Source organism: Parus major, chromosome 3 (genome assembly GCF_001522545.3).
Source record: "Parus major isolate Abel chromosome 3, Parus_major1.1, whole genome shotgun sequence".
Lineage (NCBI taxonomy): Eukaryota > Metazoa > Chordata > Aves > Passeriformes > Paridae > Parus > Parus major.
In genome coordinates this window covers 62017941-62031115 of record NC_031770.1, presented here as the reverse complement: position 1 = coordinate 62031115, position 13175 = coordinate 62017941, and the positions used below count along the sequence as shown (strand labels likewise).

At 36.5% G+C, this 13175-nt stretch overlaps 1 protein-coding gene across 1 annotated transcript in view; it reads left to right on the top strand.

Moving 5' to 3' along the window:
- The first annotated feature begins 481 nt into the window (after window positions 1–481).
- The window catches only part of NKAIN2 (sodium/potassium transporting ATPase interacting 2), a 286503-nt gene continuing 273809 nt past the window's right edge, over window positions 482–13175 (top strand). Inside the window, exons 1-2 of the mRNA XM_033512926.1 lie at window positions 482–529; window positions 1126–1263. Of these exons, the coding sequence (XP_033368817.1) occupies window positions 482–529; window positions 1126–1263 (186 nt within the window). The remainder of the gene's footprint in view (window positions 530–1125; window positions 1264–13175) is intronic.

Genomic DNA, 13175 nt, shown 5'->3' with positions numbered 1-13175 from the left:
TTTCTCTCTCTCTCTCTCTCTCTCTCTTTCTCTCTCTCTTTCTCTCTCTCTCTCTCTCTCTCTCTCTCTCTCTTTCTCTCTCTTTCTCTTCTTTCTCTTTAGATAATTTTTTTGGGTGTGTGTGGTGTTTACATTGCTGTTATTTTAATTATCATTAAGAATTATATATTTTTATTTTATTTTCATTATTCACATTTTCATGAAGTTCATCATTTCACCATTCCAGTTAGTGAAATTGTTAGAATGCTGTCAAAGAAACTCCTTGATCTAAATTCACTTCACCATTACATTGCCTTCTAATATTAACATAAATATTATTTTTGTCAAAACATGTCATTCTACTACAGTTTGGGCTACAGTACTGTATTTTTACCTCATGTCAAAACACCAGTTAGGGACACCTGCTAATGGAATTATGAAATTATTTCTACTGCTACTATTAGAAAGGCATTTTTTCTAATATCTGATCTATCTGTTTGGAATGGTATTGCTTATTAACAGTAATCGTCAGCCTGGGATTGTTCCTCAAGTGATTTTTAAAATATTTATTAACAGTCTTGGGGGAGTTAATATTTTAGCTGATGTTTGTGACAATAGAAGAAGGTAAACTAGAGTCATTATCAGTAGAAACAGGTCAAAAAATTGTGTGTATTTAGTTACAGGCAAAAGCCCACTGACCAAATAGTTGGGATAGAGAAAAGAGAGATAAATCAAAATGCTAGGAAGTCTTGGTAGAGACAGGACCAGGCTAAAGGATGCTGTTGTGAATGGAGCAATGTAGCTGAGAAGAGGTCAAAAACCTAACACTTATTTTCAGCACTGATACCCTAAAACATTGTAGCATTTGCTGGTGTATGTAACAAAGTGATTTGTGTTTCTCCTCCTGCAAACATACCATTCTAGTGAGCAGTTTTGTATCTTGGTAGAATATAACTCAGTAACCAGTGAGAAGTGCAGCTTTCATTAAAACAAAAAGTGGAAATGTTTCAAACTGATCTTATTTTACTGCTGACAAGTTTTTTCTTTAACTCAGAGTTATTGTCTTTGATATGTCAAGGGGAAATACCTTCATATATGTTTTCCGGTTTGTTCTAATCTATTTATGCTTTTGCTTTTTAATCATAGGTTTCTGTGCTCGAGAGGCAGATATTTGACTTCCTTGGTTATCAGTGGGCACCCATCCTCGCAAATTTTATACACATTATTATAGTCATACTTGGCTTATTTGGAACCATCCAGTATAGACCTCGTTACATAACAGGAGTGAGTATTTAATTTCATTTATTTACTTTGTGTGCATGTGAAAAAAGAACAAACAGAAAAGTGGTCCAAACTGCATCGTTCATAGAGCAAATGGAAATCTTATCTTGCTTTAATTTTCTTCTGTAACATTTTCCATTTACTTACCGTGCTTTTGGGACACCTGCAATAATCAACTGGTAACACTCTACAAAAGTTAAAAGTCAATATGATCATTGACTGCATGACAATATGAACTTTCAGGTGGAGTCAGTTTAAGGAATTACAATGTCTTCAGTATTAGAGGAATTTAGAGCTAGTCTAAATGTTAGCCATAACTTTCCTAGATACATTGGACCTCCCCAGCAGAGGTATTGTTCATTATAGTTACTCAATATTCTTATTAACTACTGTTGCTAGAGTGCTTATCTGTTATGTACATGCCTCCTAGAATTTATAATCCAACCTGAAAGCGAGGTATGATGACATGGTAAGAAATAATGGACTGAGGGCTCCAGTATGAAAATAAGGATTAATTAGTGTCCACACTAATTAATATTTTTAATCCATTTCTTTCCTTACTCAGCCAACCCTTACAGACAGATGTAGTACATCTGTACTCTCTGTCACAATGCAGTATTAATTAAATCCTTATTTCATACTGTGGGTTTGTGAGGTTTTTGCCTTTTGTACTTCCACAAAGAAAGAATAACAGCAACTCTGAAAACTATAATTCACAATACCTTTTGTTAGATTTTCTGACAATATTACTGTCAAAATTGGCTATTAATTCACATAAGCTTTTATACATTTCAGACACAAGAGTTGAAAAATTTGCCCATACACAACCATATTTTCATGTCAGGTGAATGACAAGGGGATCTTAAAACAGTAGAATGGCTTGTGTTGGAAGGAACCTTAAAGACCACCTGGTTTCCAGCCTGGCAGGGGCACCTTTCAGTAGACCAGATTGCTTTAAACTCCATTCCAACCTGATCTTAAACCCTTCTGGGGATGGGGCATCCACAGCTTCTCTGGACAACATGTTCTAGTATCTCACCAGCCTCACAGTGAAGATTTCCTGATATCTAATCTAAACCTACTCTTTAGTTTACTCTTTCGGTCTATAAGCCATTACCCCTTGCCTCTGTTAACTCCACAGAATGTGTACCCATTTCTGCAAAGTCTCTCTCTTAACTGCTCCCTCATATACCAGCAGTCACTCAGAATATAGAAAGATTTTGCTTTTAACCCTCTGCTACCAACCATATTACATTACTGTGATGCTTGGAGAAATACATTAATATTTGTGTCTGTGTTTCTGTCTCTGTGATCTCCTATATGCAGAAAATTTGTATCAACATGTGCAATGCATTTATGCATGCACACAATTTAATATATTCCAAAAAATTTGCTATCAACATTGAAAAGTACATTGAAAGCCTTAAATATTTAGTTTTTCCTCAAGTTACAACACTGAGATTCATGTGAACTGGAGTTTCCTTTCATTTCTGGTACTTTGACCGGTACTAAAGACTTGAAAATAAAAATGCAAAATTCAAGCATCCATCAAAGAAAAAGGGTTAAATGATCCATCCCAAGACTAACTACTCTGTGGCATAAAACAGAGCATGAGCATAAAATGCATAGCTGAGCTAAGCAAAAAGTTAGATTTAAATTTAAATTCCTACTAATTTTCCCATACATCTTTCTTAGAGCTCACCCCAACTGCATAGCCCATCTGGCTTTGTGAGTTTGCCTCTCTGCATCATCACTGATTTGGATAGAGACAATCTAAGATTGAGCTCTCTTGCTCAGAGTTTATAAAAGACACCTGAATGTGCCAGTTATCACAGACTGATTGAATAAGAAGACAGTGATAAAAAATTCATCCTTTATTTATGTGGATCAACAGAGGAGCTCTGTGGCCCACAATACAAAAAAGACATGGACCTGTTAGAGCAGGTCCAGAGGAGAGCCATGAAAATAGTCAGTGGCTTACAACATCTCTCCTCTGGAGACTGGCTGGGAGAGTTGGAATTGTTCAGCCTGCAGAAGAGAAAGCTCTGGGCAAACCTTACTGTAGCCTTTCAATATATACAGAGGACTTATAAGAAAGATATAGAAAGATAGAGATCTTTTTACCAGGGCCTATAGTGACAGAAAAAGGAATAGGTTTAAACTATAAGTAGGCAGGGTTAGATTGAACATAAGGAAGAAATTGTTTACTATGAGGATGGCAAGAAACTGAAACAGATCAGCCAGAGAGTTTGTGTATGCCACATCCTGGGAAGTGTTCAAGGCCTTGTTGGATAAGGCTTTGAAAAGCTTAATCTTGAGAAAAATATCCATGCCCATGGCAGGAGATTAAAGGATTTTTAAAGGTCTGCTTCAAACTTATACCTGGTCACATTAAGTGTGGGAGAAAAGGACAGATTATTAGTAGTACATTACTTAACGTGTAATTGCCGATATGCATGTAAAAAAACACAAAACAAAGGAGGAAGAGGCAATTACCTTATGTCTGAGCTTCTTGCAACATCATCAGTCTGCCAAACCATTCAGCCCCAGAGAGTACAGTTGATTTAATCTATGTCTTTCTAAAGACTAGACATGGTGCATCGCTCAACACACCTAGTGGGATTGACTTAATGTCTGATATGACAAGTGCCCCTGACTCTACCAATTCAGATTTGGAGTATTTCTGTTGTAAATTGAAATTTATTACCTTCCTTTTTTAAAAAAATGTTTAAACTAGTGTATGAAGATGTGCAATAGTTAATCTCCCACATGTACATACCAGGATACTGTCCAACAACTGTAATCATGCCATGGGAAATTGTAAAGCCTCTGAGCCACCTTTCTGAATTTTAAAGACAGTAGGACAGTCTCCATATGGTGAATGATTTGGAAAGGATTTTTGGTGAGAAAACATTTTAGAAGACTTTTTGCTAAATCTTGTTAAGAGTAAAAATTTTCAGATAAAAGTTATTTATAATGAAAAAATTCTTATGTCTAATATTTTTAATAAGTGAGTTCTGGCATTAATGCGCCTTATTGACAGATTTCAATTTATCTTCCAGATAATGTTTTATTTATAAAAAGAAAGTGTGTGTAGTCAAGCTCAGTACAAAAATTGTTATAGAACATATTTTCACAGAATCACAGAATAGGTAAGGTTAGAAGGGACAGCAGTGGATCATCTGGTCCAACTTCCCTGCTCAACCAGGGTCATCTTAGAGCACATGGCACAGGATTGCATCCAGACAGTTCTTGGATATCTCCAAGACATCTGTGAGCCAGACCCCACAACCTCTCTGGGCAACCTGTTCTAGTGCCCATTCACCTAATCAGCAAATTAGATTTTCCTCTTGTTTTACTTCCATTTTCTTTAGGGTGCTGATAGGGAATATATATATATATATATGTATATACACATATATATGTGTAAACTCATTTAATAAAAAGGATGATGAAATTAAATGGAATGGTCATTGTGCATTCTTGTCAGCCTGCAAGACACAAAATTTTGAAGTCTGTGATGTCAGACTGCTACCTGAATCTCCTCTCTGTAAAAGGTTTTCTTAGGAAGAACTTTTCCATTCTGAGACAAACCATTCAGTGCTTCAGTTTATTTGTACTTACATGATACTCTACTGTGTTGCAACTGAAATGTAGACATTTATTTATAGATGGAGGCACACAGACACAGAAATTACTTCTCTGCTCTACACAACTTTTCAGAGCAAATGATAATTTGGGAAGATAAGCAATAATTTTCTGCATAATCATGTTGAGCTAATGCCCAATAATATTATAAGTACAATTAAGTAAATGACCTTGAACATTTTAGTAGTAGCTCTGTCTGGTGGCTGTCACAGGAGGCTGTGAATCAAGATACTGATTCTGTTTCAAACTGTGCCATTAGAAAGATGATTTGTTTGTTCAAGTTTGTTCAAGCACACATAATATTCTTCAGTTTCTTCCTTGATTCAGTAGTTTATAATGGATGATAATGAATGGGAATGGGTTTTTTTCTGTACTTGATAGGATCCTAGAACCATAGAATGTGCTGAGTTGGAAGGAACTCATCAGGATCAACTTCTCATTGACTGAAACTTCTGGCCCTGCATAAGACCCCAAGACTCACATTGTGCTTGAGAGCACTGTCCAAATGCTTCCTGAACTCAGACAGGCTTGGTGCTCTGACCACTTCCCTGGGGAGTCTGTTCCAGTGCTTAACCACCCTGTGGGTGAAAAACCTTTTTCTGATATCCAGCCTAAACTTTCCCTGTTTCAGCTTTATGCCATTTCCTCAAGTCCTGTCACTGGTCACCAGAGAGAAGAGATCAGTGCCTGCTCCTCCTCTTCCCCTTGTGAAGATGTTGAAGACTAAAATGAAGTCTGTCTCTCTCTTCAGTTTCCTATTTTCTAGGATGAGCAAATCAAGTGACCTCATGCCCTCTTCACAGTGGGCTCCAGACCATTCCCTATATCTCATGTCACTCCTTTGGATGTTCTTTAATAGATCAAGGTCTCTTCTATATTCTGGCACCTCAAACTGGCACCCCAAAAAGCAGGATTTTCCCCTCATGAAGTTCTGCTGGCTGTAAGTGATGACTGCATTGTCCTCCAGCATTTTTCAGTATCTCCCAGAACAATACTTTCCATGATTTTACCAGACACTGAAGTGAGACTGACAGACATGTAGTTTCCAGGGTCCTCCTTCTTGCCCTTTGGGGCAAAATGGGACATTGTTAGCTAGCTTCCAGTCAACTGGAAGTCAACTTTTCTGGACTCCCAAGACCACTCAAAAATCATCCAGGGAGGCTTTGCAGTGTCATCAGCTATTTGAGGAATCTGGATTAATCCAGTCAGGCCCCATAGATTTGTAGGGATCCAGCTGGAGCAGCAGATGCCACAAAAGTTCAGGATCCATTGGGAGCTGATAATTCTCAGTCATGTTTCTCCAGCTCAGGGCACTGAGACCCTTTTGGTCCATCCTCCAAGTTGAAGACAGAGGGAATGAATGCATGAAACACCCCTGTCTTATCTCTGTCCCTTGTTTAGCTGTTCATACCTACATATTCATTTCTCTATTTCAATGTATTTAGTTAATGAATGAATTCTTTCCAATACTCACGTTTCTTTGCAATTTGAGTAACAAAGAGTTAGCTATTATATGTACTATATTTCAGAGAAGACCAGCCCCTTAGACTTGTATTTCTGTCACAAATGGGCTTGAAGAAACAGAATTTATTTCCTGCAGCTGTCACTAATACGAGCAACAGAATGTGATTAAATTTTAGGATATTCTGTCACTTTATTTACTAAAGTCTTTGCTGAATGTGAGGTAGAAAGCAAGCTGAACGAGCCTGAAGTAAATTCACTTAAAACTGGAAATGACACTTGTATGAAGCATTTTTCATTATCCATGCTGTTCTCAGTGTAAAAATTTCCAGGATTTATTTGTTTCGCTCAGGTTGAAAGTAGTGTGATGCAAGGTGATTTATATTTTAGTACTTACAAGCCAGATCAATCAGGAAATGGGTGACCACAGATATATTTCCATGTTAGTAAAAAAAATCTGTGTCACTGAAAACTTAAGTAATTACTAAAATGTCAGGAGTAATCCAAATATACCTACCCACTGAAAAAGTTAAACAAGAGAGGTATCTCAGGGATAAGCAATGAAAGATAATGTTGACAGAGTAGTAATTTCCCCAGATTAAGTAGAATTCCAGGAATTAAACTTCACATGTGCCTTAAACAGGGAGGACAGAACAGCTATTTTATTTGAGAACTGCATGTATATTGAGATGTTCTTACATTTGGGAAGGAAAAATGCAGGTCATCACCCATTAGTTTCAATTTGCTGTATCATAAGCACACTACCATTACGTTTTCAATCAGAAAAATCAAAAAGATTCAGAAAATACAAACTCTGCAAGATCAAGGAGGTGATAGCAACCCCAAAAGTGGCCATTTTGGAAAGCTCTGCCTACATCCAAATAGAACAAATGCTCAGGTGAAATTTTAACAAAATAGTTATGTAAATCGTTTTCCTTCAACTGGAGGAAAATCAGATGAGTTTTTAAAAGCAGAATGATAGAATCAGTAAGAGTGAAAACAATCTCTGTTATCATTGAGTCCAGACCCACCACTGAACCATCTTCCTGAACACCATATTTACAAGTTTTCTTTGAACACTTTCAGGGATGAGGGAATAGAATATTGTTTTAGGGTCCATATAAACTCACAAATTAAAGAGGAGATAAATCAAGGGAGAAACAGCACACATATAGCTAGTTAGTAGAGATAGTTAACTACAATAAACATTACTCTGAAACATTTTGTCTGATGAAGTAAACAAAGAAATAAAGTTGCTAAAACTATAATGAAGCATAGGATTGCATTGAAGGAAATAAAAGCTTTGAAGTGCAAAATTTGTGACCAAGAGGATGAGGACAAAGGAAAAATACAGACTAAAACTAGAAAACTTAAAAGATCACTAGTAAACTTTGCAGAAACATGTTTGGGACACTGGTAAAACTACATAAAATGAATTAAGACTCTTACAGTGCTGGAGAATCCTCCTCAGCCTTGAATTATTTTTTTTTTAATTCATAGTTTAATTTTTCTTATGCCAGATAAACTGATGTTAATGAAACACTGGTTAAAACATTATTTTATGATGTACTAGATTCTGCATCCGGGCATTTTTTTTTAAAATGCTTTCCATGCCATAAATAGCAGCATGAATTCTCCTTAGCATTTTCCATGATAAGCATTTAATATGTTAACATTCTTTTCATTCCAGAATTTATACTTAATATTTTGGTTGAAGAATGCTTGCTGTTTGTCAAAGCTCTTCTTAAAAAATATTCTTTATTCTGGTCACCTTTTCAGTAGTCTTTTCTCAGGTCTTGTCAGTGTTTTCTGAAATATTTCCATGTTCAGAAATACCTGGAACAAGAATATGCTATTGCAGCTTTTTTCTCTTAAATTTTTTCATAAAAGATTAGTGACACAATTTGGATACCAAAGAAGAGTAGAGTTTGATTCTTTATATAGTCTGTCCTTTTACTACTGAAGCTACCTCCATACAAATGACCTTTGTAAACTTGGCTGTTATTTTATTGGAGGGTTTTGCTCACTTCTGGGAGATGCTGTGAAAAATCAGTAGGGATGTAAGTAGAAGACTGCCCTTTGGACTTTGAACAACATATGCTGAAAGAGATTTTGATTCACAGGGAAGTATGCTGTTTAATAGAGTGCTTCTGCTGCTGTTGTGCTAAAAGACTATATTTTAGTATGTTGTGGATTCAAATGTACTTTAATTTATATTTAAAAGGACAGGCTCAGCAGTTTACTTTTGTAACTGAATCTAACCTGCTTTAGGGTAGGGATGGGAATGTGAAGGGAGTAGAAATTTGTGAATAGCTGGCTGATCAGTGTCATAGCACTAATCCAAATTTTTAGTCTAATGGCTAACAGACATACAGAACTTGATCAAACAAAAGCTTAAGTATCCCAGTGTTCAAAAAATATTATTTTCTGTATGCTTATCAGTTGGTTTTTTGGTAGAGTATTAAATACAAGTTTAAAACAAATGTGTTTTTTTTACCTGATAATCAGTCCAGAAAGTCAGTCACAGATTTGATGACCCTGGTCTTTTGACATCTCCTTTTAGATATATCTTATATATCTTGCAAAACATCTCAATGGATTTCAAATTCTTAAGCCCTGGAGATTCAGCTAAGCCTTGAATAAATATGTTCAAGAATCATTTCCAGTATAATATTATACAGAGTGCATCTGTCTTGACTGTATGGAAGTAGATGAAAGAAGATAGTCTGCAGTAAATTTCTCTGCATTTTCTGTCCTTTTTTGGCTCTTGATTTTAAACTTTTCATGTTATTTAAGATAGAGTATTTTTTTTTTTTTCTGTAATTGTCTGGATGAAGTTTGGCTTCTTTCATCTGCTCTCTTCACTGGGACTTATTTAGGTGTAAGGCAGTGAGGGTACAAATAATTAATCTAAAGAAAATTATGTAAAGGATGGCTTTTCTTTAAAAAGTGTAAAATATTCTTTCAAGCGTATTCAGACTGTTAATCTCCCATCCCTAGGAAAGCACAATGGAAAAAAAATAAGCCACAAAACTCCTGCTGATCAGAGAACTAGTCAAGACATAAAAAGGATTTTATCCCAGATAAGAGCTCCTTGTTCTCCAATTCCTCTAAGTTTTGTGTAGGACATTACTTTCTCAGGAGCTCCCTGCTGTCAGAAAACAGACCTCTAAAGAGCAAAAGAGAAACTGCCAGACTCCAAGAGTCTTTTGAAAAAAGCAACCATTTTGAAAACACAACATACTCTTCTTACTTATTTGAGCATGAAATCTATTAGGTTCTTAGAACCGCTGATTCCTGAAAATTAATTCAATATATTTTCAGAAAATATGATTAAAGACACTCTGGACAAGACTCCAGCACAGAATTTACTTGAGTAGTTCTGCATGGAGTTTTGTTTTCTTTCAGACTGAAATGGATTTTCCCTAATTTTTAGAGTGTTTTTTAAGTTTTCCATTATAAAAAGAATTCCTTTTAAAGACACTTAACTAATACTTTTTAAAGTTTCTTAAAGTGATTAAAATGCTGATTATTAGAAGATGAAAGATTATAATTTGCATCATGTAATTAAGTCCAGCTTTGGTTCCCAGAAAATTTTATTTAGAACCTGTTCAGTGCAGGATAATGACTGATTATTTTAATTTAAGTCCAGACTTACTGCTCTCATGAAAGGTTTGACTGGTGTTTAATTCAGGTACATTCATCCTTTCCTACAGCTTTTATCCCCTTTCAATGAACTGTATTCACATTTAAAAAGTAGCCATTCAAAATGGCTCTCCCTCTCCCATTCCACAGAAAAGGAAGATGGTTTTCCAGGAAGTCGCCACTGAGGAGTAAAGTTCCATGTAGAGCTGAAAATAACGTATAACGAATATTGTATTTTGTTTGCATTCAACCCAGAGAGCTCACCAAGGAAAGCTGAAAATATGAAGTTCCTCTGCATTTCATTTTGTTTCTTTAGAATAGCTCCTCTGTTTTGTCACCATAATGAATGCATTTTATTCTGCGGTGGAGTCTGTGCTTCATTTTGATTGTTTTTTTTCTCTTTAGAAGAACTAGCAACCCTTTGTGCTAAAATAATGTCTAATTGGCACTTTAGTTGAAATACTATAAAGAGCATGAAGAATGAATGACTTAGCTGATGAAGTCTTTAAACAGATACGTAGAGGAAGAGATTAGAGATGAAATCCATGGGGTTTGCTACCTCCACCTAAACTGCAGTGGAAAGCATTAAAATTCTCTTAAGCATCAAATAGCCCTGGCCAGCTAGACATAATTAAACATCAAGCAAGGATAAGGTAATGTTTCCACTGCTCTGAGATGACCTCTGCAATTCAGTGCTGAATATTTCTCTTTATCTAGCATAATCAGGTTTCCTTGTATTTCCCAGATTTACTCCTATATTTGTTACTATGGATTTTCATATTGTTTATTTAGTATTTTTTCCTAGCTGGTGTACATCAATTATGCTGACATTTGCTTGTCTAAAAGGTTATAGCTCTATCTTTTTATCTTTTATGTGTTTGTAGCATGCATTTATGTCTGTCCACTTCAGAGCTTTTAATGTCTCTGTCTTTGTGTCACGCTGCTGGAGTAGGGAAGTATTCCCCCACACTGCTTTAATACGTGGGAGCTGAAACATTAAAATCTGAGACATTTTCTCATTATCAGATGACAGGCTGTGACAGATAATCATGTGAATCCATTTTTCTCAAGTTACAAGCCAGTGTTTTACTCTGTGCATCCAGCAAACATAAGGATGCCAGAAACTCTCTATAAAGTCTAGGAATAAAGACTGGAATCACAGATACCCAACAGAGTGGATTACTTCTGTGAGAAAAAAATTAAATAAATAAAACAGCCTTTGGACAGTATCTCTCTGTCCCAGCTGTCAGCTATGCCCCATATAACCACTCCCTTCTGCTGGGATCAGGATGAGAATCAAAAGGGTGAAAGTGAGAAAACTCATGGTTTGTGATGAAGAGTTTAAGAGATTTAACAAAATCTGCACATGCAAACCAAGCAAAGAGGAAAGCAACGAATTCATTTGCTGCTTCCCATGTACAGGCAGGAGTTCAGCCATTCCCAGGAAAGCAAGGCTCCATCATGCCTAACAATTATTTGGGAAGACGAATGCCATCTCTCCAAAATCCCTCTCTTCCTCTCTCTTCCCTCCCCTTTATATACTGAGCATGATGTCATATGGCATGGAATGTTCCCAGGATCATTGGGTTGGCTGTCCTGGCTGTGCCCCTTCCCAGCTTCTTGTGCACTCCCAGCCTCCCTGCTGGTGGTGTGGTGTGAGAGGCAGAAAAGGCTGCAAGCACTGCCCAGCAAGAACAAAAACATCTTTATATTATGAGCACTGTTTTCAGCACCAACCCTAAACATAATTTCCTACCAGCTACTTTGAAGAAAACTATCCCAGCCAAAGCTGGTACATTCTTTCAGCCAGGGAAAAGCTGCTGATGGCTGAACCTGGCTTTGTGATAACTCTTTTGTCAGACTTGGTGGCTGTTGCAATGGCTACTGGTATCCCTTGTTGCACTCCTTCCAAGAGATTAATATATTTTAATTAACAGCTTATGGCACAGTGAAATATACATTAGAAAAGAACAGGAAACATTGCCTTTAGTCCAAACTTCCTACTCAAATCTTACATTCCTCTGTTGTGCTGCCTCTCCTTTGCAACTGGCTCCTGGCTCTGGGCTTGTTGTGGAATACCATCACAGAACAGCAATTCTGCTGCTGCTCTTCTTTCTATTCCAGCTCCTTCTGTACTTCTACATCTCCCTCCAATCTCTTCACCTTGATTCAGGTGCTAATCTATACATGTATATTTGAAGTGGCATTGTGGCGTCATGTAGCTAAAATGAAGTTTCAGCTTAAAATTAAAGTTGATTTTATTTTTTTATATTTTTTATTTTTGGATTTTTAATTTAAACTGAAGTCTGATCAGCACTGCTTACCAGTACTGTACTGAAACCATGTTCTTCTGGCCAACTGAGTACAGCTTATGCAATCTTAGTAATTTGAGTGAAGCTGACTTCAGTCATAGTTGTTTCATATCTCTGCACAGGATGACCTGACAGTACCTGGCATCCACCCTCATATTTTTTTCAAGAGGTTTTTTTGCTAGGAAATGTGGCTGATTCTTTTTTGTGAGTTTCATTGTCACCCTGAGGTTATGCTACAAGAAAGGTGCATTGAGAATCACACAAAACTACACTACCCTATTCATTTACAAATCTCCATTTCCAATTCTGAGAGAAGCTGGAGGTGCTTTTCCTCAGTTATGTTCCAAATGTGGCCTTTTTTCCCCCCATTTGAACAAGAACCTGTAAAAAAATAATTTGTGAATCTTGTCACAAATCTCAATTTCAGAACTTTAGAGATGCTTTTCTCTTTCCATCTGTACTTACCTTTTAAAATTTTTGGTGTTTTCATTATGGTTTTCAACTCCCAAAGCCTCACAAGAAACAGGGCATGGTACTTCTTTCAAGTTTCTCCTGTTGCTGCGAGAACATTACCAGTACAGATATATTTTCTGAATGACACTGAAAGGCAGGATGAACAATGAGTAGAGTTGTAAAATGCACTATTAAACATGTTCCAAAATTTCCTAATGCTCCCTACTTCTACAATTTAGCTGTCAAGGGCACTATTTATTTGCATTTTGTTTTATGGGTTATTATGTATATTAGGCAGAGATGTTAATGCTACATGCATTCATGTTGGTTAGATCATAGTGAAGCAAGATTTTACGTGCTATGAACTCAGCAGGTAAGATTTGAATTATAAGTGCC